Source organism: Pan troglodytes, chromosome 6 (assembly GCF_028858775.2).
Source record: "Pan troglodytes isolate AG18354 chromosome 6, NHGRI_mPanTro3-v2.0_pri, whole genome shotgun sequence".
Taxonomy (NCBI): Eukaryota; Metazoa; Chordata; class Mammalia; order Primates; family Hominidae; genus Pan; species Pan troglodytes.
The window spans coordinates 11209480-11236522 of record NC_072404.2 but is presented as its reverse complement, the minus strand read 5'-3'; the positions used below and the strand labels follow the sequence as shown (position 1 = coordinate 11236522).

The following is a 27043-nucleotide window of genomic DNA, read 5'->3' as shown; positions in this document are numbered from 1 at the left end:
TCTATCTTTCAGTCTCTGTGTCTCTCTGGGTCTCTCTCGATCTCGGTCTCTGTCTCTCTGCGTCTTTGGATCTCTTGGTCTGTCTATCCTTGTCTCTCATTTGCTCTCCATCTCTCGGTCTCTGTCTCTCTTTTGTTGGTCTGTCTCTTCCTCAGCCTCTGTCTCTGACTTGGTCTCTGTCTCAGTCCCTGGGGCTCCCTCTGCTTCTGTCTCTGTCCCTGTGGCTCCCTGGGGCTCCCTTGGCCTCTGTGCCCCCCACCTGCCATCCTGATATCCCCGCGTGCCCGCAGCGCGCGCTATACCAGTCCTCGCATGTGGACGAAAATGACGTGCAGACGGTGTCGCACAAGTGCCTGGTGGTGGGCCTGGAGCAGTATGAGCAGATGCTGAAGACCAAGAAGTACCAGGACAGCGAGGGCCTGTACTACCTCGCGGGCACCTACGAGCCCACCACGGGCATGATCTTCTCCACGGACGGCGTGCCCGTGCTCTGCTGAGCCCGCCGGGCCCTGCGGGCCACCGGCCACCTGTGCCCCGAGGGCGGCCAGGGACCCCTCTCCATCACTGCCATGGCGCGGAGACCACGTGCGTTGGGTGCATGCGAGCGCTCCTGCAGGCGTGTGCATGGGGCCAGGTGTGCACGTGGATGCCCGGGTGAGTGTGTGTGTGCATGCACGTGTGTGCATGCATGTGCACATGCCTCCAGCCCCACCTTCCAACCCCTCAGTGCCCCCAGGACAGGGGCCCCTCTTAGCTATCAGGGTATGGCCCTGCCGTCCCCCTCAGGGCAGCCTCGGCCGGGACCGGCCCTTCCTGCCCAGCACGTTGCAAGCACTTGGCCAGGCCGGCCCTCCAGGCTGCTGCTGCGTGGGGGCCCGGGTGCCCCCAGGTCCATGCAGACTGGGGATTCGGTGGGGAGGGGCGCTTCTAAGGAACCAAACTGACGCTCACTCTGGGCTTCCCGAGCACCCTTCGCACGGAGCCCACCCCAAGGCCTCCCACCGTGCATGGGACAGGGCGGCCCGATGCCAGCTGGCCTACCTGACTGTGCCAGGGGCCCTGCCCCCACCCTCTCAGGATGGCCTAGACTTGGGGAACAGAGCCGGGTGGGGTTGCAGCCCGGAGTGTCTGTCAAAGGCACCAGGTGGAGAGGGCCCGGCACAGGCCCACCCTGGTCCAAACCCTCACACTACAGAAAACCCCAATGGTGCTGAAACCCTCGCCCGGCCACGCCTGGCCCCTCCCCACCCAGGAGGGAGGTGGCACTTCTTAACCTGTACAGTTTTATTGTACCAAGAGACTCGCCCCGCCCCTGTATCATAAGCCTTTAAATGGAGTCAACTTTTTAATTACATATATAAAGATAAATATATATAAATATATATATAAACTTTTTAAAACTGTGAAAAATAGCTATGAAATTATAAAAAAAAAAACATTCTGACGTGCAGAATATTATTTTTTATTTCCTGTTAGATTATAGTGTCTAGCACCGGCTTCACCGGCCTCCCAGTCCCCAGCACACCCCCCGCCCACCCCGCCAAGTGTACTGTACTCACCCCCCAGGATAGAGAAGTGTTTGTTAGGGAGAGAAGAGGGAGAGGCAGGAGCCGGCCCAAGCCCAGGGTCCCTGCTTGGGCCCCAGAAAGCACTTAACCAGGCCCCAAGCCTTCAAGGGAAACCAAGGCCTCAACCAGACAATCTTGAGGGAAGGAAAAGCCAGACTTTGGGTTTGTTTTTTGGGGGAATTATTGGTTTTTTTTTTTTTTATGTTTCTTTTGGAATTTTGTTTGTTGGCAAATTCTGTGTGATCTTTTTTCATAAAAAAAAAGAAAAGATTTAATTGGAAAAATAAAATTGTCTGGAGTGGTTTATTTCAGGGGCTGGAGTAGGGGTGGTGTCTGGGGGGCATTCTGCCATATCAGGGCACCAAGAAGCAGGATTCGACTGGAAGAAGTTGGGTGCCACGCGTGCAGGGGCAGTGACCACATGCAGCCATCTAAATGAGCTCATCGGCTGGGCACAGTGGCTCACGCCTGTAATGCCAGCACTTTGGGAGGCCAAGGCAGGCGGATCACTTGAGGTCAGGAGTTCGAGACCAGCCTGGCCAATATGGTGAAACCCCATCTCTACTAAAAATACAAAAAAATTAGCCAGGTGTGGTGGAGCGTGCCTGTAATCCCAGCACTTTAGGAGGCCGAGGCGGGAGGATCACTTCAGGCCAGGAATTTGAGACCAGCCTGAGCAATGTGGTGAAACCCCGTCTCTACTAAAAATACAAAAATTAGCCGGGTGTGGTGGCCCACACCTGTAATCCCAGCTACTCGGGAGGCTGAGGTGGGAAAATCACAGGGACCCGGCAGGTGGAGGTTGCAGTGAGTTGAGATTGCACCACTGCACTCTGGCCTGGGGGTGACAGAGATTGTCTCAAAAAAAAAAAAAAAAAAAAAAAATTGAACAAATTTACATGAGAAAAAATTAAAAGTTAAGTTGGCTGGGCATGGTGGCTCATGCCTGTAATCCCAGCACTTTGGGAGGCCAAGGCAGGCGGATCACTTGAGGTCAGGAGTTCAAGACCAGCCTGGCCAATATGGTGAAACCCCATCTCTACTAAAAATACAAAAAAATTAGCCGGGTGTGGTGGAGCATGCCTGTAATCCCAGCTACTCGGGAGGCTGAGGCAGGAGAATCGCTTGAACCCACGGCAAAGGTTACAGTGAGCTGAGATTGTGCCACTGCCCTCCAGCTGGGGTGACATAATGAGATTCCATCTCCAAAAACCAGTGCCAGGCATGGTGGCTCATGCCTGTAATCCCAGCACTTTGGGAGGCTGAGGCAGGTGGATCACCTGAGGTCGGGAGTTCAAGACCAGCCTGACCAACATGGAGAAACCTCGTCTCTACTAAAAGCACAAAATTAGCCGGGCATGGTGGCACATGCCTGTAATCCCAGCTACTCGGGAGGCTGAGGCAGGAGAATCGCTTGAACCCGGCAGGCAGAGGTTGCAGTGAGCTGAAATCGAGCCACTGCACTCCAGCCTGGGCAACAGAAGCGAAACTCCTCCAAAAAAAAAAAAAAAAAAAAGCAAAGCTGCACATTTCCAGCCATGCCTACCACAAAATGATACTAGAAGAAAATGATACTAATGCTAAGAGTGGCCCCAAGCCCTCACCTAGATGGGGGTGGACGGCATCTCTGCAATGGGGTCTGGCTGCCCAGTGACTGACCTGGTTAGTGTGGGTGGCCTGCAGAGGACATTCGGGGCTTTGCAAAGAGGGTAACCCATGGAGGGCAGCCAGCCGGCCTCGGGCAAGGGAAGGGCCCGGCGTGGGCTCTGGGAAACACTCTGGTGTCACCTGGCGCAGTCTTGGCCCAAGTGGCCGCCCACCTGGGCCCCAGGGAGGATGCCTGCCAGAGCATCGGTGGCCCTCGTGCCCTCCTTTACGGGACCCACATCAATACCTGGACCAGCCCCATTCCTTGGGGAAGCTAAGGACAGAACAGGCCGGGCGCAGTGACTCATACCTGTAATCCTGGCACTTTGGGAGGCCAAGGCAGGGGGAACACTTGAGGCCCAGACTTTGAGACCAGTCTGGGCAACAGCAAGACCCCATCTCTACACAAAATAAAAGAATCTGGCCAGACGTGGTGACACGCGCCTGTATACACAGCTATTTGGGAGGCTGAGGTGGGAGGATCACTGGAGCCCAGGAGGTGGAGGCTGCAGTGAGCTATGATGGCACCACTGCACTCCAGCCTCAGTGACAGAGCGAGAGCCTGTCTCGTAAAGAAAGAAAAAACAAAAATGAGGCACAGGATGGGTGCAGTGGCTCACACCTGTAATCCCAGCACTTTGGGAGGATGAGACAGATGGATCACTTGAGATCAGGAGTTCGAGACCAGCATGGCCAACATGGTGAAACCCAGTCTCTACAAGAAAAATTAGCCAGGTGTGGTGGTGCATACCTGTAATCCCAGCTACTTGAGAGGCTGAGGCAGGAGAATCACTTGAACCTGGGAGGCAGAGGTTGCAGTGAGCCAAGATCGTGCCACTGCACTCCAGCCTGGGTGACAAGAGCAAGACTCAGTCTCAAAAAAAAAAAAACAAAAAAAGAAAGAAATGAGGCACAGAACAGTGCAGGATTTTGTCCAAATTGCACAAATCAGCAAAAGGGATGAGGCTCGAGGCCAGGAGGCTCTGACTCCTAGGATGCACTGCAGTCCCCGAGGGGCAGGGGCCAAGCCCCGCCCACTTCGTTTCCCCTTCAAATGGGCTGCATGTGGCCATCCTCCTTGATCCTCACAAAGGGGTGGGGGGGGGGGGCGGGCGGTCAAGGTGAGCGACAAACCCCAAGTGCTCCCAGCTCTCACCCCACCACCCAGCCCTGCCCACAAACCAAGCCTACCCAGTGTGAGGACACCCTCCTGCTCCCTGATCCACCCGGCCCACCTCACAGATGGGAAGACTGAGGACCGGCTTATTCGGGGCAGCCCGAGTTCCACCGGTATCCCGAGATGGCAGTCCCAGCTCCCGTCCATGCACAAACTCTGCTTGCAGGCGGCGGTGCAGCGGTCTGCCTTCATCTTTTAATGGCCAGTGCGGTACAGTTAGTGGACAGACGGGTGATGGGACACAGCAGGGGTGAAACAGGGCAGTCACAGCCGGGGCCGGGGATCTGGAAGGGGGGGCGGTCCTCCCCCTGGAAACACCGTCTCTGGAAGGACACCCTTAGGATCCCCTGACCTCAGGGTGCCACCCACACGGGCCTGGTGTTCTGGGAGGCCCGAGCTGGAGTGACCCCCAGCCCCTTCCTACGTTCTAGGGACCCTTGGGTCTGTCGAGTCCCTTGCTGGATGAGGGTCAAGACCTAGGTCAAGCTGACTTCAGCCAGGGTGTGGGGGCCCGGCTTCGTAGCCCCCAGACTTACCTCCCCTCTTCTATCCTGGGCCAGGAAGGCAATGGGAGGGCTCCCTAGTCAGGCACAGCCCCCTGACCTGTGGCATCGTGTGGGTGTGTGGGGAGGTCCTGACGTGCCCAGCTGGCATCACCGCTGTGGTTTCCCAGAGGCTGACGCAGACCGCAGGCGGGTCCATTCGGACCCAGGGCTCCGACTCCTTCATGGCTAACGCGTTATGTTTGGGAGAGGCAGTCTCTAAGAATGAGGACAGAAGGGGAAGCCCTGAGGGTGACAAGGTAGGGGGCTGCCCCTCTCCTCTCAGGGCTCCAGAGTTCATGAGGAGGGGTCCCTGGTGGAGGCTGGGCCAGGCGGTGCCCCGATCAGTGCCGGTGGGTGATGAGGGCCGGGGTGCAGTCACTGGGCGCGCACACTCTGGCGGGTGTCTGCTGTCCTGGGTGGGGACACGGTGCGTGTGACCCTGCAGAGTGCTGGCTGGGCTGGAGCCGGGGCCGCTGGACACAGATGGAAGGTAGACGCCGGTATGAGACCAAACGCAGAACACAGTGCTGGCCAGAGCCCCGGGTCGCAGAAACGTGTTCCGGTCCTCGAAGGACTTTGCAGAACTTCAGTCCAGGGTGGGGTATGGCTGGACCCTGAGGGAGTGGGGCTGCTGGCACAGGGGGAGGCTCAGGGCCCCGCAGGCACTGAGGTGGGGACAGGGGAGGGGCCCTCAGGCCTCGGGGCCCCTGGTCAGGCCCTCGGCGTCACTGGCAGTGGGCGGGGCTGGCTCAGAGGCCTGCGAGGATGGAACCATTGGCGGTGGAGGCGTGCAGGCAGCTGCCATGAGCGTCGCGGGTGAGGCTGTAGGTGCAGTAGGCCACGGCGGACCCCAGCGTCAGCCCTGACATGTAGGACACGGTCATGGTGTTCCCTGTGGACAACACTGGCCTGAGGGGAGCAGGGCCAGGGCAGCCACCTGGTGGCCACGGCTGCTCGGGTGTGAGGTGCGGTGACACCCGCATGAACCGTGCCGCCCCTCCAGGACGCTTCTCCTGGGAGCACCCTCTCCGGATCCTGTCCTTCCTCGTTCCTTCTTCCCGAGGCCATCTGCTATGCACTCCAGGCCTTGCCTGCCTTCTCTGAGTCCCCCAAGCCCCCATTTTTAAAATTTAAAGACAAGGTCTTGCTCTGTTGCCCAGACTGGAGTGCAGTGGTACAACCATAGCTTCCTGCAGCCTTGACCTCCTGGGCTCACGCGATCCTCCCACTTCAGCCTCCCGAGTACCTGGGACCACAGGCATGCACCACCGTGCCTGGCTAACGTAAAAAAATTTTTTGTAGAGACTCCGTCTTGCTATACTGCCCAGGCTGGTCCCAAGCGATAGTCCTACCTTGGCCTCCCAAAACACCGTCCTGAGCCAGTGCGCCTGGCCCTAACCCTCCCCGTTTTCATCTCCAGTCTCAGCCAGGTATGGTGGCTGACACCTATAATCCCAGCACTTTGGGAGGCTGAGGCAGGCAGATCACCTGAGGTTAGGAGTTCGAGACCAGCCTGGCCAAGATGGTGAAATCTCACCTCTACTAAAAATACAAACATTCGCCAGGTATGGTGGGGGGCATCCATAATCCCAGCTACTCAGGAGGCTGAGGCATGAGAATTGCTTGAACCTGCGAGGCAGAAGTTGCAGCGAGCTGAGATCGTGCCACTGCACTCCAGCCTGGGGAACAGAGCAAGACTCCATCTAAAAAGAAAAAAAAATCTCCACTCTCCGACCTACAGCTTCCTCCCTATCAGGGACAATTTGGGATGTCCCATGGGCACCTGGAACGTACCAAGTCCCAAACCCAACCCCAACCCCTCCCCACGAGGCCTCTTCCCATCTCAGTCTGTGCCAGTGCCAGCCTTCTTGCCTTGAGCAGTGGACTCCAAACCTGGAGCCCCCTTCTCTCCCACACCCTACCTCTCAACACATCAGCCAGTCCTGTGGGCTGCCGTCCAAACAAGACCTGGAATCCGGCACCTCCCAGTGCCACGTTGACCTCCTCCAGGTCTGAGCCCCATTCTCAAGGGCCTGGACTGGTGAAGTAGCTCCTCACTCACCTCCATGCCCACAGCAGCTGGAGGGATGCTTTATCAACCATCAAACCCCGTTCCTCTTCTGCTCCATCCCCTGGCCTCAGTGCCGCAGGATCTTTGCACATGCTGTTCCCTCTTCCTGGATGCCTTTCCCTTGCATCCTCACATGGCTATCTCCCTTGCTACCTCCTCCAGGTCTTTGCTCAAAAGTCACCTCCTCAGTGAGGTCTTCCCAGATTGCTCCATTTACACTGCTGGCTCCCGAGCCTGACTCTCCCATCCCATCACTCCTGTTTCTCTGCTTTATTGTTCCCCATAGGACTTACTGCCATTCAACCAGTCACGCCGATCTGGGATTTTTTTTTTTTTTTTTCCCAGACAGGATCTTGCTCTGTCACCCAGGCTGGAGTGCAGTGGCGTGATCACAGCTGTAACCTCCAACTCCTGGGCTCAAGTGATCCTCCCATCTCAGCCTCCCGAGTAGCTGGGACCATAGGCACACACTACCATACCCCGCTAATTTTTTAAACATTTTTGTAGAGAGGAGAGGCTCTCACTGTGTTGCCCAGGCTGGTCTTTAACTCCTGGGCTCAAGTGATCCGCCCGCTTTGCCCTTCCAAAGTGCTGGGATTGTAGGTACGAGCCACTGTGCCCGGCCTGGGCTGCCTCCACATCTGGACAGTCAGTCCCACAGCACGGGGAGCGCCGTTTTGTCGCCACTGTGTCCCCAGTGCCTTGAAAAACACTTGGTCCACAAGAGGGACTCACCAAGTAGTGGTGGGATGAACGAATGAATAAATGAGTGAATGAAGTGGCTGAAAATGTCCCCACACCTATGGCCTCCCAGTCATTGACTGTTCTGAACCCCCGGAACCCAAATGCACCTTCCTGCGGTCTGGCCTGGGTTTCCTCGCGAGGGGGGCGTTGCGCTGCTGGGAGGATGCCCCCACCCCCACGTCCCGCGGGCCTCACCTGCCAGCTCCCGCTGCTTGGGGCTCACTTTGCCTGCCGCCAGGATCATGGGCACGCTGCCGAAGTAGCCGTTGCTGATGCCCATGAGCAGTGAGAAGATGCAGGGCCAGGCGGGGTGACGGAGGGCGGGCATGCCGCTGGGGTAGACGCACAGGATGAAGAGGGGGATGAAGACCACACGCAGGCAGGAGCAGGCCAGCAGGTGGGTGCCCCGCCAGTCCACAGGCAGGGCTGCCAGGATCTGCAGAGAGCCAGGCAAGTGGGCGCCCTGTCCCGGCCACAGCCCCACTCCCCTCACACCCCCGACAGCCTCCAGCCACATCCCCATCCCTAAACACTCCTGGGCCCGTCCAGCTCAGTCTGCACCCCTGCCCTTCTCCGGATCACCCCTCTAAAACCCCCCTAAATTCCACTTACATTTTTTTCCCTTAGAGTCAGTGTATCGGTCTATCCCCCAAGCTGGAGTGCAGTGACACGATGGTGGCTCACTGCAGCCTCAAACTCCCGGGCTCAAACCATCCTCCCACCTCAGCCTCCCGACTAGCTGGGACCATAGGCATGCACCACCACGGCTGGCTGAGTGATTTTTTTGTTCGTTTGCTTGTTTTTTTGAGACAGAGTCTCGTGCTGTCACCCAGGCTGGAGTGCAGTGGCACGATCTCGGCTCACTGCACCCTCCACCTCCTGGGTTCAAGCGATTCTCCCGCCTCAGCTTCCCAAGTAGCTGAGATTATAGGCACGCTCCACCACGTCCATTTAATTTTTGTATTTTCAGTAGACACGGGGTTTCACCATGTTGGCAAGGTTGGTCTAGAACTCCTGGCCTCAAGTGATCTACCCATCTCTGGCCTCCCGAAGTGCTAGGATTACAGGCATAAGCCACTGCACCTGGCCATTTCTTGGAGCCGTTTCTGAGTGTCCCTGCCCTCTCTGAGTCCCCTCTGGGGCATCCTCCTGTGCTCATCCCCGAGGGACCCGTGACCGTGAGGCGAGAGGGTGAGGGCCACGCCTGTCCTCCCAGATGCAGCTGACACTCCGGAGCGCCCCAGTGGGATCAGGCCAGGGCCGCCCTCCAGAGGACACTGTCCGGGATGGCGCCACTGCACGGCTCTTGCCCTTTCCACCTGGGAGCCACATGCATCCTTCACTCAGAACCCTTCCCGGATAGGCCAGGGCCTCCCTGTCACCCCCACCCCATGGCGTCCCCCGACACCGGGCAGGGCAGGCAGCCCACCTTGCCCACGAAGTCTGACAGGTTGAACACAGCCATGATGAGGATGGGCAGCCACTCGCCCAGGATGCAGTGGCGGATCTCAGACTCGAGGCCGGGGAACAGGCACAGCGTGATGAAGTAGGTCACGGCGATGGAGAGCATGTCGGCCCAGATCACCCGCGCCACCACGTAGCGGTGCAGTAACAGGGCTGGAGGGTGGCGGGCGGGGGTCAGAGGCAGCGCCCACGGGGACCCCTGCCTGCCTCCCCCACCCCCTGCCTGGGTGCCAGAGCCAGGGCAGCAGAGGACCCCCCCCCGCACTCACCTCTGAAGGTGGGCCAGCTGTGCTGGACCCTTGGCCGCGGCACGTCAAAGCGCATGTAGGCCCCGCCGCTGCCGGTCACCTCGTGGGCTGGGCTGTCCTTTGGGGACTCGTTGGGGGCCAGGGCCGGGGCTGGGTGCTCCTGGAGGGAGGACGGAGTGGGATGGGGTTGGAGTGGAGGGGAGGACAGGAGACACGGGCCAGGAATCCAGGCCCAATCAGAAGAGCCGCACTGGGGCTGGCGCTGACATTCAGGTGGTACCTACTGTGTGCAGACACCCCTCCCCCACTTTATCAAGGTCTCTCACTTCACATTTCTTTTTTGTTTTAGAGAGAAGGTCTTGCTCTGTTGCTGAGGCTGGAGTGCAGTGGTGCAGTCACAGCTCACTGCAGCCTCAACTTCCTGGGCTCAGGCAATCCTCCCACCTCAGCCTCCCAAGTAACAGGGACTACAGCCATGTGCCATCACCCAGGCCAATCTTTTTTGCCGTTTTCTTTTTTGTAGACACAGGGTCTTGCTATGTTGCCCAGGCTGATCTCAAACTCTTGGGCTCAAGCGATCCTCCCACCTTGGCCTCCTGTATAGCTGGGATTGCAGGTGTGAGCCACTGCGCCTGGCTCTCTCTCACACTTCTGATGCAGCAAATTCCATCTCATCATTCCCGTGAACCCTCTACCAGCCTCTGACCAAACCAACCAGAGCATCTGGTCCCCTATGACCTCTCTGCTTTTCCCCTCCTCCAAACACACGGAGCTCCTCCCAGCCTCTGACCCACCGCACACGCTTTTCCCTCTGCCCCAACACCCTTCCTGTGGGTCAGGTCTTAGCCCAAAAGCCCCTCAGGGAACTTCCCTGACCATGAGAGGGACGCACCCCTGCCCTGGCTTGTCCCCTTCCATCCTGGGCCCCTCTCTGGGTCTGGGGGCTCCCCTGGGGATGGTGTTTCTGGCTCACTTCAGCGTCCCCAGCCAAGAGCCCAGGTGACTCACTGGATCAAGGCCTGCATGACCATTCTAGTTCCAGACCCTCAGGAACGAGGACCAATGGCTCCCTCGCCCCGCCTCTGCATAGCCTGGCACTCCTGACCTCACCCTGCAGGTGTCCCCAAGCCTGTAAAGCTGCCGGCCCTGAGCCTGGGGGGCTGTGCAGGGCTGCTGCCACCAGAAGGCACCCCAGCCCCCCAAGGACAGCTGCCTGCCCAGGGATGGTGGGATAGGGCACCTCCTGGCAGGGGCTGTCTGTGCTGGGGACCCCGTAGGGGCAGTGCCTCTGTGCTGTGACAGGGAAGCCCAGCAGAGCCAGGGGCCACAGAACCAAGCCCCTGGCCCTCCCTCTCCGCCTATCCCCACCTGGGAGACCACTCCCTTTCCTGGCTGGCGACTTCTGTGGGAAATTCTGGGGGCCCCGCCACATTCCCTCAGGGAAACCAGGGTTATCCCTGAGCCCTGACTTCCCTCCTGGCGTCCCGTCTCTAGGGAGGAAGGGTGTGAGCTTCCTAGAGAGTTTGCTGCCAGGCTGAACCTGCAGGAAGACTCTCCAACGTGGGTTGGCGCAGCCAGGAGGGCTGAGACCCTCAGAACGAACGTGGGCTGTCCCAGGGATGGAAACTTTAGTGTACATCATGTGGAGTGTCACTGCGGACAGGGGCCATGCACGCCCCACGCCGTGGGGCACAGCAGCTGGGCAGATCCCCGGATCACAGATGCGGGTGGAGTGGGGCCTTAGGCCACGAGACGTGGGGTGCCAGTAAGAAGCCACATCAGTAAGAGTACACAGAATAAAGGAGGCTGGCAGGAAGGAGTCTCCACCACAGGAGGAGGCCACAGTCTGGGATGCAGGTGAGAGGCTGGGCCCCAGGTACTTCCCGACGAAGCGGTGGGGACAGAGGTGGGGACAGAGAAGGGAACAGAGGTGGGGACAGAGAAGGGAACAGAGGTGGGGACAGAGAAGGGAACAGAGGTGGGGACAGAGAAGGGAACAGAGGTGGGCGGTGCGCACTTACGAAGTGGACGTCCCCGGCGACAACGTCGTGGTGCACGCGGTAGCCATAGCCCCTGCCCAGGCCTGGCCTGCCCCGGTGGCTGTCACGCGGCCGTGTGGTATAGAAGAGTACGAAGCGGCTGCGCCGCACAAACAGGTGCAGCAGGAAACACAGCAGCTCCAGCGCCACCGACACCAGGAAGAAGATGAGCGTGCTGGCGCGCTCGTCGGGCAGCAGCAGCTTCGTGAGAATGCGGCTCAGAGAGATCATCACGCCCGCCGTGCCTGGGGGGCGTGCACAGTGGGCCGGGGCCTGATCCGCCCAGCTCCCTGCACCGCCCCGTCCCGCCCCAGCCCCGTCCACACACAGACCCCTCCCCACCGGCCCCGCCCTCCACCACAGGCCCTGCCCCCACCCACAGGCCCCGCCCATCACCGCCGGCCCCGCCCACTGCCACCACCCCACTCCCGCAACCAGAGTTGCTCCACCAGCCCCTTCCAGCAATTCCTACAATGAGTGGCCCAGCTGCATCCCGCCCCCACTCAGCTCCGCCCCCACTCAGCCACGCCCAGCTGCATACCACCCCCCTCCCCGACTCAGCTTGGCCCCACACAGCCCCGTCCCACCCGCTCCCCCAGCTCCCCACCCCACCTCCCTTCCCAGCCCCACCCCCTGCCTCTCCCTCTAAGTCCTGAGTCCCGTCTCTCCCGCCCCAACTCCGGGCGCCCCCAGCTCCGCCCCAGCCACAAGAGGAGCTGCCCACAGGAGCTGCCCCTCACAGCAGCCCCACCCCGACGCCGCTCACACACCCCCACCATGGGGCATTTACCCAGTGCCTGCCGTGTCGCTGCACCCTCCTGCTCTGAGGACGCAGTAGGGCCACGATGACACACGGGCGCAGGGTGGGAAGAGGATGGTTGCAACAAGATTGTGCGTGATTCAGGCAGGGGGCAGAAAGCAATGGAACAGAGGGCGCGCAGAGGTGGGGGGCAGTCAGAGGACCCCTGTCCCGATGGGGACCTTTGACGCGGAGGTCTGCAGGACAGGGCCAGGAGTGCAGCCTGGGGACGGGTGTTCCTGGCCAGGGGCTGCTGTGAGCTCAGTGCTCATGTTTGAGGCGCTGGAAGCCGCGATTAGGGTCACGAGGCCGGGAGGGAGGGCCTTGGGGTGGGCAGGCTGTGGGTTTTTTCTTCGTGTGGCCATGCGCCACGGCCCAGTGTGAGGCAGGGTGGGTCAGGGCCATGGTGGGCCACCCCGTGACGGTGGACAGGGCTCTGAGCATGTCTTTTCTGCGGGGCCCTTGACTCCATAAACCACGCGACATCAGTGTGCCAGCACAATTCTGCACCCACTCTCGCTCAGCTACACCACAAAATCTACCTGCCAGCAACAGGAACCAGGACCTCCCATGTGGGAGTCTGGAAGCTCCGGGGCATCTGGTCGACCTCAGCAACAGGCAGAGGGTTGCAGAACGCCCCCAGGGGGAGAAAGGAGCCAGGCCCACGTGGGTCTTGACCTGGGCTTCCGCTTCCTGCCTGGGCAGCACTGACCCCGGGCCGGTCCAGGCACAGAAGGAAGATTGGGAACCCTGAGAGGGAGGGGCTTCCACGCACACAGTGCCGGTACCCGGGGCCAGTGCTGCCCCTCTGCAGGGGCTGGAGGCCAGGGGACAGACCTAGGACTTGGAGAAGGGCCGGATGTCATGTAAGGTTCAGGCGTGAGCAAAGGGGTGCCATTTGCTGAGAAGGGGTGGGTGTGAGTGGCAGGGTGGGTGGAGGAGACGTGAGTTTGAGAAGCCCGTGAGACACCCACATGGGGTGCTGACCAGGGGGTGGCTTGTGTGTCCGTGGCTGCAAGGAAAGCGTGGTGCTGTAGGCATGGTGTGATGAGCATGACATCACGGCCATGGATGGGGCCCACCTAACACACGCGCACACGCAGACTTACCAAACGCACACCCAGCCACATGCTCAGAGACATAAGCTTCCCCGATCACAAAGGATCACACACCCCAGAAACACAGCACACACATGTGTGGGCCCACATGTCCCTCCCATGTGGGAGTGCACCCCTTTTCTACCCCCAGCCAGGCCAGGAAAGATGGTGATCACTGTCCCTAGCTCAGTCTGCCCAGGGATTGTGAGCCTCCCTCCCAGACCGGGGAGCATCATGGGGAGTCCCTGGGAAGAAGCTTCCAGAGCCCAGGGCAGCCCAGCACCCCCTCCCCGGGGGGTCTGCAGATACTCACTCTCCCCGGTCATCACCCCCTGTGTGTACCGCTTGGGCAGCATCCCCGTGTACCCGTAGAAGCTGGATTGCTGCACTTAAGAGAGAGAGAGAGAGGAAAAACCCAGAGGCACCATTATCACCTGTCAACTTGGGAGAAATGCACTAGAGAACTGTGTTGGTGGACGAGGGTGCGTAAACAGCCGTTAACACCACTAATGGCAGAGAGATTTGACACGCAGCAGTAGGAACACCAGCCAGTGTACCCTTGGGGTCAGCCAGGGTCATTGACAAGCTCTGGCAGATGATACGTCTGCAGAAATGACACGTCACTTCTGGGCAAGGCAGTGAAAAGTCTGCATGGACTTTCAACCTTTCTTTTTCCCATGGGCAGGGACAGGAGAGGCCATGTGTTATGGAGTGGGGAGAGGACTGTCTGCCTGAGGCCCTGAGAGACCGTATGGAGCATAATACCCTTCACCCTCCAGAGAAGACAGGCAGCAAAAGCGAGAAGTCAGGCTTGTTCTATGGAACCACTGAGATTTCTGGGCTAATTTGTTATACAGCAATAACCCCTCTCATCCTAACTAATACAGCCAGAAATCCATCAGGATCTAGGGAAAATAGAACTGCACAGGCCCCTACCTTGGAGTCTAGCAAATCCAGCCCTGAAGTAGCCTCAGGGGCAGTCTTTGTCTAACTAAAATCTTCTGGTCAAGGCTGGGCATGGTGGCTCACACCTGTAATCCCAGTGCTTTGGGAGGCTAAGAAGGGAGGATCACTTGAGTCTAGCAGTTCAAGACCATCCTGGACTACAAAGTGAGATCTTGTCTTTACAATTTTTTTTTTTTTTCCCAGATAGAGCCTCGCACTGTCGTCTGGGCTGGAGTGCAGTGGTGCGATCTCAGCTCACTGCAACCTCTGCCTCCTGGGTTCACGTGATTCTCCTGCCTCAGCCTCCCGGGTAACTGGGATTACAGGCACACACCACCACACCCGGCTAATTTTTTGTATTTTTAGTAGAGACGGGGTTTCACTATGTTGGCCAGACTGGTCTCGAACTCCTGACCTCGTGATCTGTCTGCCTCAGCCTCCCAAAATGCTGGGATTACAAGCATGAGCCACCATGCATGGAGACAAAAATTTTTTAAAAATTAGCTGGGTGCAGTGGCCTGTGCCTGTAATCCCAGCTACGTGGGGGGCCTGGCCTCTCCCTTGAGCCCATGAGGTTGAGGATGCAGTGAACCATGATCCCACCACTGCACTCCAGCCTGGGCGACAGAGTGAGACCCTGCCTCTAAAAAAATAAAATCTAGTCACAACATTTTTTTTGTTTTTTAACAAAACAGAACAGTAGTATTGGAGTATTAGTTCACGAAGGCTTGACGTCATTTATAAATACACAAACGTGTTTACAGGGCAGTAATATAAAATGTATTGCTTTCTTCCTGGAAGTCATGGTCAAAAAGAGTTTGAAAGTCTACCAAGCTGGCTAGGCATAGTGGCTCACGCCTGTAATCCTAGCACTTTGGGAGGCTGAGGCAGGCAAATCACAAGGTAAGGAGTTCGAGACCAGCCTGGCCAATATGGTGAAACCCCATCTCTACTAAAAATACACAAATTAGCCAGGTGTGGTGGCGGGCGCCTGTAGTCCCAGCTACTCGGGAGGCTGAGGCAGGAGAATCCCTTGAACCTGGGAGACGGAGGTTGCAGTGAGCCGAGATCGTGCCACTGCACTCCAGCCTTGGTGACAGAGAAAGACGCCATCTCAAAAAAAAAAAAAAAAAAAAAGACAGAAAAAAAAGAAAGTCTACAAAGCCTGGCCTGGACCCTTGCAAAATGTCACTACCATGAAACACAGGGGTGGGTGAAGGACCGTCCTGGATTAAAGGAAAGGTATGAATCTAGAGAGGATGTTGGGTCAGGAAAAAAAAAATGCTATAAAGAACATTATTGGGTCGGGGCGCGGTGGCTCACGCCTGTAATCCCAGCACTTTGGGAGGCTGAGGCGGGCGGATCACCTGAGGTCAGGAGTTCGTAATCAGCCTGAGGAACATGGTGAAACCCCGTCTCTAATAAAAATACAAAAATTAGCCTGGCATGGTGGCGGGCACCTGTAATCCCAGTTACTTGGGAGGCTGAGACAGGAGAATCGCTTGAACCCGGGAGGCGGAGGTTGCAGTGAGTTGAGATGGCGCCACTGCACTCCAGCCTGGGCAACAGAGTGAGACTGTCTCAAAAAATTAAAAAAAAAAAAAAAAAAAAGGAAAGAAATGTCTTGGCTGGTAGAAAATACACTCTGAAGTATTAGTAATTAGGCAAGAAAGGTGATGACATCTACAACTAACTCTCAAACGGTGCAAGGGAAAATATGTATTTTATATTTATATATACTTAGGGAGAAATTTAAGTACAGAGAGACGGGGTGGAGGGAGAGGGGGAGAGAGTGCTTGTGTAGGACTTCACTGTATCATTCTTGCAAGCTTTCTGTAGGTTTGAAATTTTTGCAAAATAAAAAGTAGTTTTCAAAAAAAGTTTGAAAGGCCAGGCACGATGGCTCATGCCTGTAATACCAGCACTTTGGAAGACCGAGGTGGGAGGACTGCTTGGGGCTAAGAGTTCAAGACTAGCCTGGGCAATATAGAGAGATCCCCGTCTCTACAAACAATTTTTAAAAATTAGCCAGGCTTGGTGGCATGTGCCTGAGGTCCTAGCTACTCAGGAGGCTGAGGTGGGAGGATGGCTTGAGTCCAGGAGGTTGAGGCTGCAGTGAGCTATGATCATACCACTGCACTCTAGCCTGGGTGACAAAGTCAGATGAAAGCCATTGCCCAAGATAAACAGTGACATGGTGACAAAGACAGAACAGTCTTTGAAGCCCTATTTATACCAGGGAAACCAGGGGCTGCCTCGGAGTCTCTGTGGCTACACACTGTGCACACACTGCATACACACTACACAGGCTCGTGTGGGTGTGAACCGGTGTGCACGCTGGCATGCAGGTGGACACACACCTGGCACCCAGCCAGCCCGGTTCCCATCATGTCACATGCCACCAGCAGGAGACCAGGGCTGGGGTGGGATGGGGTCGGAAGTGGGCACTCAGGGCCTCCCCCTTGGGCCCCGGTTCCTACCTGTGCAGCCGAAGGCCACGGTGCCCACAGCGGCCAGGTTGATGGCGTAGGCCTGGTCCCGAGAGAAGAGCTGCAGCCACACGTCGCAGATGCTGATAAAAAGGAGAGGGCCCAAGGCTAAGAGGTAGCCTGTTGGGGGAGAGGCCAGTGAGGGGAGTGGTGGAGCCAACTGGGTGGGGTCCCCCTCCTCCTCGCCCCTCCTGCAGAGTCGGTCTGAGGCTTTCTCTGCCCTTCCCCTTTAAGGAGGGCCAGGGATGCTTTACGAGTCTAACAGCGGCACCTGGAGGGCTTCCTATAGGAGGCACCATTTGAGCCGGGCCTTGAAGCTGGATGTTGCCGTGCAGAGGAATGGGAAAGGAAGAACACACTGGGCGTGGGGAAGAGCTTGGGCAAGGCCCAGGGACATGACTTGGGGTACAGAGGCCCCACCACGGTGTCTTACACTAGACCTCAGGGCAGCCCTAGGAAGTGTGCCCATTTTACAGACAAGGGGAGTGAAGCTCAGGGAAACTGGGTGAGTGGGTGACCGGCCAGGCAGGTGGAAGCCATGACAGGCAGGTGTCCCGTGGCGGGGCCCAGCGCACCTGCGGTGATCCTGGTGTGCAGGGTCAGTCTCTCCACCAGGACGTTGTTCAGGAGCACGGCTGCCAGCGCCACCAAGATGTAGGTGAGGCTCATGTCAAACACGATGGAGGTCCCTGCAGAGGGCCAGAGACAGCAGGTGCTCAGGGAGGCCCCACCCTCTGCACTGACTCCTGCCGGGTGCGACCTCCCAGAAGGGGCTCGCTGCCCACAGAGGGTGAGTGGCTGCCCTGAGGTCACTCAGCAGCTCACAGTGGAGCCGAGATCTGAATAAAACAGGTCCCTGTGTAGGACCCTCCCCGCTGGGGGTTTCTGGGAGGCCCCAGGCCATGATGGAGGATGCTGAGTGGCTGGGCGTGACCGTAGAGGGACCCACCTGGGTACTTGTGATGCAGGTAGTCCACGTCCGTGATGAAGCTGTTGTATGGCAGCAGGAAGCCCACGCCAGCCAGCAGCATCGCAAAGTAGATGGCGTGATAACGGTCATCGGGCACCGGCTCGTCCAATGCTAAAGCCAGAGACGCCAGGTGAGACGGGGCACGCTCCACGCATGGCTACGGTCACCGCACAGGGCGATGGCCACCACCCCGGCCACCATCACCATAGCCACTGTCCATCGCCGTGACCCCTGCTCCCCTCTGTTCCAGATACCTCTGTCATCTGGCCATTATCAAAAGCCACCAAATACTGTGGCTACGGCCACCACACCCACGCCCTCACAGCCACTGAAGCTGCCAGCTTGATGGACAGGAAACCAGCTCACGTCTGTAATCCCAGCACTCTGGGAGGCCAAGGCGGGCAGATCACCTGAACTCAGGAGTTCGAGACCAGCCTGGCCAACATGGTGAAACCCCATCTCTACTAAAATACAAAAAATGGCCAGGCGCCGTGGCTCACACCTGTAATCCCAGCACTTTGGGAGGCCAAGACGGGCGGATCACGAGGTCAGGAGATCGAGACTATCCTGGCTAACACGGTGAAACCCCATCTCTACTAAAAATACAAAAAAACAAAAAATTAGCCAGGCGTGGTAGTGGGCGCCTGTAGTCCCAGCTACTCGGGAGGCTGAGGCAGGAGAATGGCGTGAACCCAGGAAGCGGAGCTTGCAGTGAGCCGAGATCGCACCACTGCACTCCAACCTGGGCGACAGAGCGAGACTCCGTCTCAAAAAAAAAAAAAAAAAAAAAATTAGCTGGGCATGGTGGTGCACGCCTATATTCCCAGCTACTCAGGAGGCTGAGGCAGGAGAATCATTTGACCCCAGGAGGTGGAGGTTGCAGTGAGCCAAGGTTGCGCCACTGCACTCCAGCCTGGGCAAGAGCACGAGACTCTGTTTTCAAAAAAATAAATTATAGGATATGGAAGGAGAAGAGTGAACACCCTTTGCCTGTCCTTCTGGGGAAGAGGTCAGCATGTCTGGGGTTGTACCGGGTTCTTGTATCATGCTCGGTGGCCGTATGACCTTGTCACTGCCTTTATCTGGAGAGGAGGCATGGTTTAGGGAGCTGTCTATGGGAGCCACACCGGCAAGGAGGGGACCGTGATGGTCTGTTTATGGTCACCTTGACAAGCTGAAGTACAGTCCCCAGTTCCAACCCTAGCCCTGGTGCTGCTGTGAAGGTGTTTTGCGATTAAAGTCCCTTCTCCATTAACTTTAAGTTCATCAAAAGGGAAATGACCCTGGGTGGGTCTGACCTAATCAGGTGAGAGCTTGGGGACTTGCTGGAGCTCAGAGACTCCAAGAAGCTCCTGCCTGTGGGTTCCAGACTGTCCATGACCTTCCTGACTGCCTGCCTGGCTTAACTAGCTCCCACTTTAGTCAGCCAATTGCTTTTTTCTTTTTTTTTTTCAGAGTCTCGCTGTTGCCCAGGCTGGAGTGCAGTGGCATGACCTTGGCTCACTACAACCACCCCCTCCTGGGCTCAAGTGATTCTCCTGCCTCAGCCTCTGAAGTAGCTGGGATTACAGGTGTGTGCCACCACACCCAGCTAATTTTTGTATTTTTTGTAGAGACGAGATTTTGCCAGGTTGTTCAGGCTGGCCTCAAACTCCTGGGCTCAAGTGATCCTCCGGCCTCAGCCTCCCAAAGTGCTGGGATTATAGGCATGAGCCACCGTGCCGGGCCTTAGCCCAGGTTTCTGAGCCTAAAGTACTAGCATAAACAGCAGCTCTCCAGAAAAGAACTATAGCTTACAGGGTGCCTCCTGAGTGCCAGGGACAGGCCCAAGCAACATTCTGTGGATTCTGATGCAACCACATTGACACAGTATCATCTCCCTTTTCCAGAAGAAGATACCGAGGGTCACAGAAGAACACTGACTTGACCGGGGCTCCTGGTGGGTAAAGGATGGGAGGTAGGCTTGAACCCGAGCCTGTCAGACTCCAAGCCTGTGGGCTGTCCACTCTGCATGTCTGATCTCAAAGTCAGTTGGCCCAATTCCTCAATGTGGTGAAACTAAGGCTCAGAGAGGTTTAGGCCCTTGCCTAAGGCCACACAGCTGGGCTGAAAACCCAGGTCTTTGAACCTCACATCCAGTCCTGTTGAGGCACTTTCCTGGCTCCTTTGCAGTGAGGCATAGCTTGCTTTGGCCAACGAGTGTGACCAAAGTGACATGTGTCACTCCAGATAGAAGCTTTATGGGTCAGTGGCCGGGCGCAGTGGCTCAAGCCTGTAATCCTAGCACTTTGGGAGGCCGAGGCGGGCGGATCACGAGGTCAGGAGATCGAGACCACGGTGAAACCCCGTCTCTACTAAAAATACAAAGAATTAGCTGGGCGCGGTGGCGGGCACCTGTCGTCCTAGCTACTCGGGAGGCTGAGGCAGGAGAATGGCGTGAACCCAGGAGGCGGAGTTTGCAGTGAGCCGAGATTGCACCACTGCACTCCAGCCGGGTGACAGAGCGAGACTCCGTCTCAAAAAAAAAAAAAAAAAAAAAAAGCAGCAGCTGTATGGGTCAGCGCATGAGCCATGTTCCCTTCACCCACCCAGTGAGCACAAAAGCCCATGTTAAGACAGAGCCTCCGCCTGGGGCCGTTGGCAGGGCCCCCAGCAGGGACATGCAGCATCAGGGCGGAGACATTGAGACGGTGGGCGTGTTTGTTATGCAGCAGATCTAATCCACACTGACAGGCACTGCCTCCAGTCCTCCATGACCACCCATGGCTCCCCGATACCGCAAGGCTTCACCAGGGGTCACACAGCCCAGCCTGCTTTGGGGCAAGACCCGCACCTTGCCCGCACGCCTACTTACTGGTATCCGTGAAAGCTGAGACGCCCCTGGCCCTAAGGCCCTGGCCCTGAGCCGCCTCCGCCGCCTCCTCCAGCTGGTGACTGTCGAAGGTGAAGCTCATCACTACGCCCGGGTCTGGTGTGCCTGCCACGCTGGGCTCCTCAAGGCGCTGGCTCCCGACAGAGCCCATGGCAGCCTGTGCTTTGGAGAAAGCAGAGAGAGCAGGTGATGGAAGAAGGGTGAGGGATCCATGGCTCATGCACTGACCCATAAAGCTTCTACCTGGAGTGACACATCACTTTGGTCACACTCGTTGGCCAAAGCAAGCTATGCCTCACTGCAAGGGAGCCAGGAAAGTGCCTGAACAGGACTGGATGTGAGGTTCAAAGACCTGGGTTTTCAGCCCAGCTGTGTGACCTTAGGCAAGGGCCTAAACCTCTCTGAGCCTCAGTTTCACCACATTGATGCCATGCGGCCGGGACTGTATCCCCTGGGGGGACCGTCCTTTCTATCCATCCAGAGGACATTAATTTAAGCAGATAAGCAATGTCACCTGCTATGTCTTTTTTTTTTTTCTTTTTCAGACAGGGTCTCACTCTGTCACCCAGGTTGGAGTATGGTGGTGCAACCATCACTCATTTCAGCCACGACCTCCTGGGCTCAAGGGATCCTCCTGATTCAGCCTCCCAAGTAGCTGGGACCACAGGTTCGAACCACCATGCCTGGCTAATTTTTAAAAAATTTCTTTTGTAGAGTTGGGGGTCTCACTACATTGCCCAGGCTGGTCTCCAACTCCAATTCCTGCCTCGGCCTCCCAAAGTGCGGGGGTTACAGGCGTAAGCCACTGAGCCACTGCGCCCAGCCCTCACCTGGTGTGTCTCAAGGTGCTCATCCTCATTGCTATCTAGGGAGAAGGGGTCAGAGGGGAGGAGAATGGCTCAGAGACTGCTGTCCCAGGGAGCAACCAAGGTGGCCTGCATGGTGGCAGAGGGCACGGTGAGAAATAGATGGAGTGGAGGAATACTTTGGCGGTGCGATGCCAGGACTTGGGGAGCAGTTGGAAATAACAGGTGACATGAGTGAGCCTCATGCGTGCCTGCACCGCGCTGCAGTGTCCTCTGGGAGGAAGCTGCCTTTATCACTCATTTTTCAGCTGAGGAAAGTGAGAACCCCCTTGGTCTCACAGGCAGAAAGTGGGAGAACCCAGACCTCAACCCAGGTCTGTGTGGCACTCTGAGCCACGACGGCCCTTGGTCCTGGGGCCAACCACCCTTATGGCGGGAAGTTCTTCCTGTGGTCTTGCCTCAGTGCTTCTTGCTTCAATTTGGACTTGCCAGCCCTGACCTTCGGAAGGAAAGGAAAGAGCTAAGTCATCTGTGATGGAGACGCTTGCACTGTGTGGGCAGCCCTGTGTGTGCCTGGGGCAGGCTAGCTTTTTCCCCTAAAATGATTTTTCTTTTCTTTTCTTTTTTTTTTTTTGAGATGGAGTCTTGCTCTGTCGCCCAGGCTGGAGTGCAGTGGCACAATCTTGGCTCGCTGCAACCTCCGTCTCCTGGGTTCCAGCGATTCTCCTGCCTCAGCCTCCCGAGTAGCTGGGACTACAGGTGCCCACCACCACACCCGGCTAATTTTTGTATTTTTAGTAGAGATGGGGTTTCACCATGTTGGCCAGGATGGTCTCGATCTCTTGACCTTGTGATCTGCCCGCCTCGGCCTCCCAAAGTGCTAGGATTACAGGCCTGAGTCACCACATCCAGCCTGTGATTTTTTTCTAATAAAGTGTATTCATTTATCTGAATGCAGAAAGGATCTGTGCTCGCCGTAGGGAGTTTGAGGCTAACAGAGAGGACAGCACAGCACTGAGCGCTGAATGTAGTGCCTCAGTTTCCCCAGTATGTGGGAGAGCCGTGGTAAAGGCTGGAAGAAGCCCACCCCATGGGGTCCCACAGGCCCAGAGGAACCTTGATTTTGTGTTTTTTTTTTTTTTGAGACAGAGTCTCGCTTTGTTGCCAAGGCTGGAGTGCAGTGGCGCGATCACAACTCACCGGAGCCTCTGCCTCTCAGGCTGAAGTGATCCTCCCACCTCAGCCTCTTAAGTAGCTGGAACAGGTGTGTGCCACCAGGCCCGGCTAATTTTTTTCTTTTTTGTAGAGATGTGGTCTGTGTTGCCCATAGTGGTCTTGAACTCCTGGGCTCAAGTGATCTTCTCGCCTTGGCCTCCCAAAGTGCTGGGATTATAGGCATGAGCCACTGCGCTCAGCCCATCCTGATTTTCTCTGGGGCTGACCCATGTCACCTCTGCCTGCTCTTGTCCCATCTCCTGGGTCTCATTTCCTCCAGCTCCCCTGCTTCAGTTTACTCCCTTCCCAGCCTCTAGGCAGGTTTTGATGATCAGTTACCAAGCACCTCCCTGTGACCCCATGTCCCCCTCTTCTAGCTCACTACAGAATTTTAACTGGGGCCTAAAAGGGGGCCTGGGGCCTCACTGGGGCTTTGAAGCCAGAGCCTTCCCATTTCCAGGTCTTGGGGGCTGGGGAGATTCAGCCCCTGACAGCTGGGGGCCAACCCAGGTAATTGGTACCCACTACCAGGGGAGAGGCGGTCCCGGACTTCTGGGGGCTGAGAAGCCCGGCGTATCTCCCCTTCTAGGCTCAAGGCTCTCCTGACTGCCCCTCGTCAGCCCTGGCCGTCCTGCCACATCTGGAGCTGGGGGGTTGGGGGTGGGTTGGGGGTGGGGTGGGGGCCGAGCAGGGCTTAGAGCAGAGCTGGGCTGGGCTTGAACGAGGGTGGCTCTGGGCGGGCTCCGCACACCTGTCTCCCCTGTGAAGTGGACACAGGAGCCTGAGCTCAAGAGTCGTTGGGAGGCGCCAGAGAGTCAGCAAAGGCTTAGAGACCCCGGGGCCCTTCTTCAGCCTGCAGAGCCAGGAAAGGGGATGGTGTCAGGGTGACAGTCTACAACAATCAAATGCTCCTCCTGCCACCTGCTCAGGATGCCAGCCCAGCCCAGGAGGACATCTGAACCCAGAAAGGCCTGGTCTGTGTTCAGCAAGAGCCCCCGAGATGCTCCCCTGGACGTGCAGTGCCCCAAACACTCCTGGCCAGAAAGCCGAGGTTTCTGCCTTGCCCGGAGGCCACGCCACCCAGGAAGGCGGACGTGCTTGGTATCCAGCCAGGAGGTGGCTACTGTCCCCTCTGGCTTAGTCGGCAAAGTGGGCAGCTGCCACCCACACTGCCTGGCTTGGCCAGCCACTGTCCCCATGGCAGAGGGGGTGGGGACCCTGCTGCAGCTGCTCTCCCCCATCTTTCCTGGGCCACAGGCCTCCAACTCTGTCCTTCCCAGCCCCCCACATCCAAGCCTACTGCGCCCCAGGGAAGGCAACCCAGGGCCTCCTGCCCTGTCCCCCCTTAGTTAAAATTTAACGACATGCACATTGGCTTAATAACTCCAGTGTTTATAGGGCTTGGCCCTGCTCCTCCACTCTGCGCTGCCGTGAACCCTTGATGCCTGACCCAGGAGGCCCTTGAGAAGACACAGGTCATTTCTTTGGCCTTGAGGCCACCCCTCAGGCCTCAGTTTCCCCACCTCACAACTCAGTAGAGGAAGAAGAGGGTGAGAGTACGTCACAAACAGGGACTGGGTGGGTGGCTTGTGGGGTAGGCTCAGCTGCACACAGTAGGCATTCAACAGTTGCACAAGCTGCCACTTAACACTGCTACGGGCAAGGCAGGGCTCCCACCCCTCTCCCCCATTTATTAATTTTTTTAATTTCTATTTTTGTAGAGGTGGGGTCTTGCTCTGTTACCCAAGCTGGCCTTGAACTCCTGGCCTCAGGTGATCCCTCAGCCCCGGCCTCCCAGAACCAAGATTACAGGAGTGAGCCACTGCTTCTGGCCAAGGCCCCTCACCACTTTGCAGGGAGGGCGACTGAGGCACAGAGAGGCCAAGTCGGGGGTTGGGGGGGGGGGTCGTGCAGCTCAGACTGGAGCCTGGCCCAGTGATCCCCTCCGGCTCCTCCCATTTCCACGGGGCCTGAAGTGCACAGTGACCCAGGGCAGCTGGAAGCGCTGGGCGTCGGGACTCCAAAGCCAGTCTGGCCTCACTCGGGGGCCGCGCTCCTCCGGCCAGCCAGGAAGGACCAGGGGAACCGAATTCCACTTGGAAAGCGGGCCTGGGCTCGCACTCCTGGCTCAGTCACCAGCCCTGGTTAGTTGATGCCTGGTACACCCCTGGTCCCCGTTAACCGGGACTAACGATGTCTCTGCTGCCCTTTCCGCAGCCCAGCGGTCTAAGCTGCTCCAACTCCTGTGGGGGTGGGTTTCAAGCCCCTCCGGCCACCCCCTTTCTGCAGCCTCCCGGGGACCGATGCATGCAGGAGCCACAGGCTGGCCCCCGGGCCCACCGCCCTCCCCGGCCCGGGTCGCCGCGCCTTTCTGCCGCCTGTCCGGCCTCATCAGCCGCAAAGTTGGCTCGCGGACCTGCGTCCCGAGGCAAAGGACAGACCCCCTGGGCCGCCCCGAGGTGACCCCGGATCCCAGGCCCCGCCTCTCCCAGCCGCTTTTTCCGAGAACGAGAAAGGGGCCGGCGGGGGCAGGGGAGCGATGGGGTGGCGCGGGGGGGTCCGGGGAGGAACTTCGTGCGGGAGGACCCCCGCGCGGTGCTCAGGGAGGCGATGGCGCCGACCCCCTCCATGGCGAGGGCCCAGGGGTCCGGGTCCGCGCTTGTCGCCGGGCGCGGGGGGCTGGGCCGCTGAGGACGCGGCCGGGGTGGCCTCGGGTTCCCGGGACAGGGGCGGGCGGGCAGGGGAGAGGGGGCAGCGCCCGGGCGGGCGGGCGGGAGGGGGCGGGGGAGGCCGCGCGCGCCGCAGACAAAGGCTCCGACAGGTCCCCGCCGGCGTCTCCCCGCGTCCCGCGGCCACCGCTTACCTCGGCCCAGCCCGGCCCGGCCTGGGGTCCTCGGCGCGCCCGCCACGCCGCCCCGCGCCTGACCCTGCGCGCCCGCGCCCCGCTCCCCCAGCCTCGGGCCGGGCGCGCCCGGCGTCCTCCGCCGGTCCCCGAGTCCGCCCGGCCCCGGTCCACGAGCGCGGCGACGAGCACAGCCCAGGCCACCACGCCCCGCCTCTGCCCGCCCCCCGCGCCCGGCCCCGCCCCGCCCTCCTCCTCCCTCCTCCTCCTCCCTCAACCCTCTCGCTCCTCCCTCCTCCCTACCCCTCCCCCCTTCCTCCCCCTCGTCCCTCCTCCCTTCACCCTCCTCTCCTCCCTCCCCCTCCTCCCCATTCCTCCTCTCTTCCCCTACCTCTCCATTCCTCCTCTCTTCGCCTCCCTCTCCCTCCTCCCCACTCCTCCTCCTCTCTTCCCCCTCTCCCTCCTCCTCTCTCCCCTTCTACCTCCTCCCTCCTCCCCATTCCTCCTCTTCCCCTCCCTCTCCCTCCTCCTCCCACCCCTTCTCCCTCCTCTCCCCTTCCTCTCTATTCTCCCCACTCCTCCTCCTATCTTCCCCTTCCCTTTCTCTCCTCCTCCCTTCCACTCCTCCCCATTTCTCTTCCCTCCCCCTCCCTCCTCCCACCCCTCCCCTCCTCCAAAGTCCTCCATTACCCTCCTCCAAAGTCCTCCATTACCCTCCTTCTGCTCTCCTCCCTTCTCCCCTCCCCTCCACCCTCCTCCCTTTCTCCTCCTCACTCTTCCTCCCTTCCTGTCTCTCCCCTCCTCCCTCTCCCTCCCTTCCTGTCTCTCCCCTCCTCCCTCTCCCTCCGTCCTCCACTTCCCCCCCTCCGCTTTCCCCATTCTCCTACTCAGTCCTCCCTCTCTCTTCCCTCCCTCCTCCTTTCTACCATCCCCACTCCTCCTCCATCCTCCTCTTTTCTCCTCCTCCCTCCCTCTCCTTCCCCTTCCTCTTCCCTCCCCTCTCCCCCATCTTCCCCCTCCTCCCCTCTGCTCCCATCTCCTTTCTTCCTTTCTCCCTCCCCCCACCCTTCCATCCAGCTGGGCTGTGCAGGCGCCAGGCCCAGGCTGAGGCTGAAATCAGGATCCCCAACACACCAGGGTGCGGCGTGGTGGCCCCGGGTGACCTGCGGCTGACCCAGCCCACCACCCCCGCTGCCCACCCCTCAGCCTTGGTGCCCAGGCTGCTCCCCCTAAACAGATCCACTCGCCTGGGAGGCCAGCAACGCCGCCGGTGGGTGGGTAGGTTCAGTCACGAGGCCACTGGGTGACCAGATGGAAAGTTTTGAAGGAGGGGTAGGAGTTCACCTGCTGGAGAAGGGGCAGAGAGCAAGTCCAGCCAGGAGTGGGGGCTGTGGCCGACCCTCAGTCATGCCCTGCCCTCACTTGGTTCCTACCTCCACCCGCTCCCTTTCTCCTCCCAGCTTGGGATCAGAACTGGCTAGCTTGCTTCCCATGACTCCCTTTGC

The 27043-nt window shown here is 58.5% G+C and overlaps 2 protein-coding genes across 18 annotated transcripts in view; one reads left to right on the top strand and one right to left on the bottom strand.

The window, feature by feature from the left end:
- The window catches only part of TNRC18 (trinucleotide repeat containing 18), a 119151-nt gene extending 117294 nt beyond the window's left edge, over positions 1-1857 (top strand). For all 9 annotated transcript variants that reach the window (XM_054655453.2, XM_016957059.4, XM_016957060.4 and 6 more), the window contains one exon: positions 291-1857. In XM_054655453.2, coding sequence (XP_054511428.2) covers positions 291-497 — 207 coding nt within the window. In that variant the 3' untranslated portion in view covers positions 498-1857. The remainder of the gene's footprint in view (positions 1-290) is intronic.
- On the bottom strand, positions 1583-25752 carry SLC29A4 (solute carrier family 29 member 4). 9 transcript variants are annotated; one of them, XM_024357705.3, is made up of 12 exons: positions 25560-25752; positions 20658-20837; positions 17783-17914; positions 17409-17522; positions 16825-16953; positions 13713-13787; positions 12294-12326; positions 11486-11748; positions 9486-9624; positions 9182-9369; positions 7948-8188; positions 1583-5829 (listed from the first exon to the last, which is right to left on the bottom strand). In XM_024357705.3, exons 2-12 carry the CDS (start codon positions 20824-20826, stop codon positions 5687-5689), a joined length of 1626 nt encoding a protein of 541 aa, XP_024213473.2. In that variant the 5' UTR covers positions 20827-20837; positions 25560-25752; the 3' UTR covers positions 1583-5686. The 9 variants fall into 9 exon arrangements, with proteins under 9 accessions (XP_024213473.2, XP_054511431.1, XP_054511429.1 ...); XM_054655456.2 differs by having other exon boundaries at positions 20658-20832; XM_054655454.2 differs by lacking the exon at positions 25560-25752 and adding an exon at positions 22682-25443 and having other exon boundaries at positions 20658-21980.
- Positions 25753-27043: the final 1291 nt, after the last annotated feature.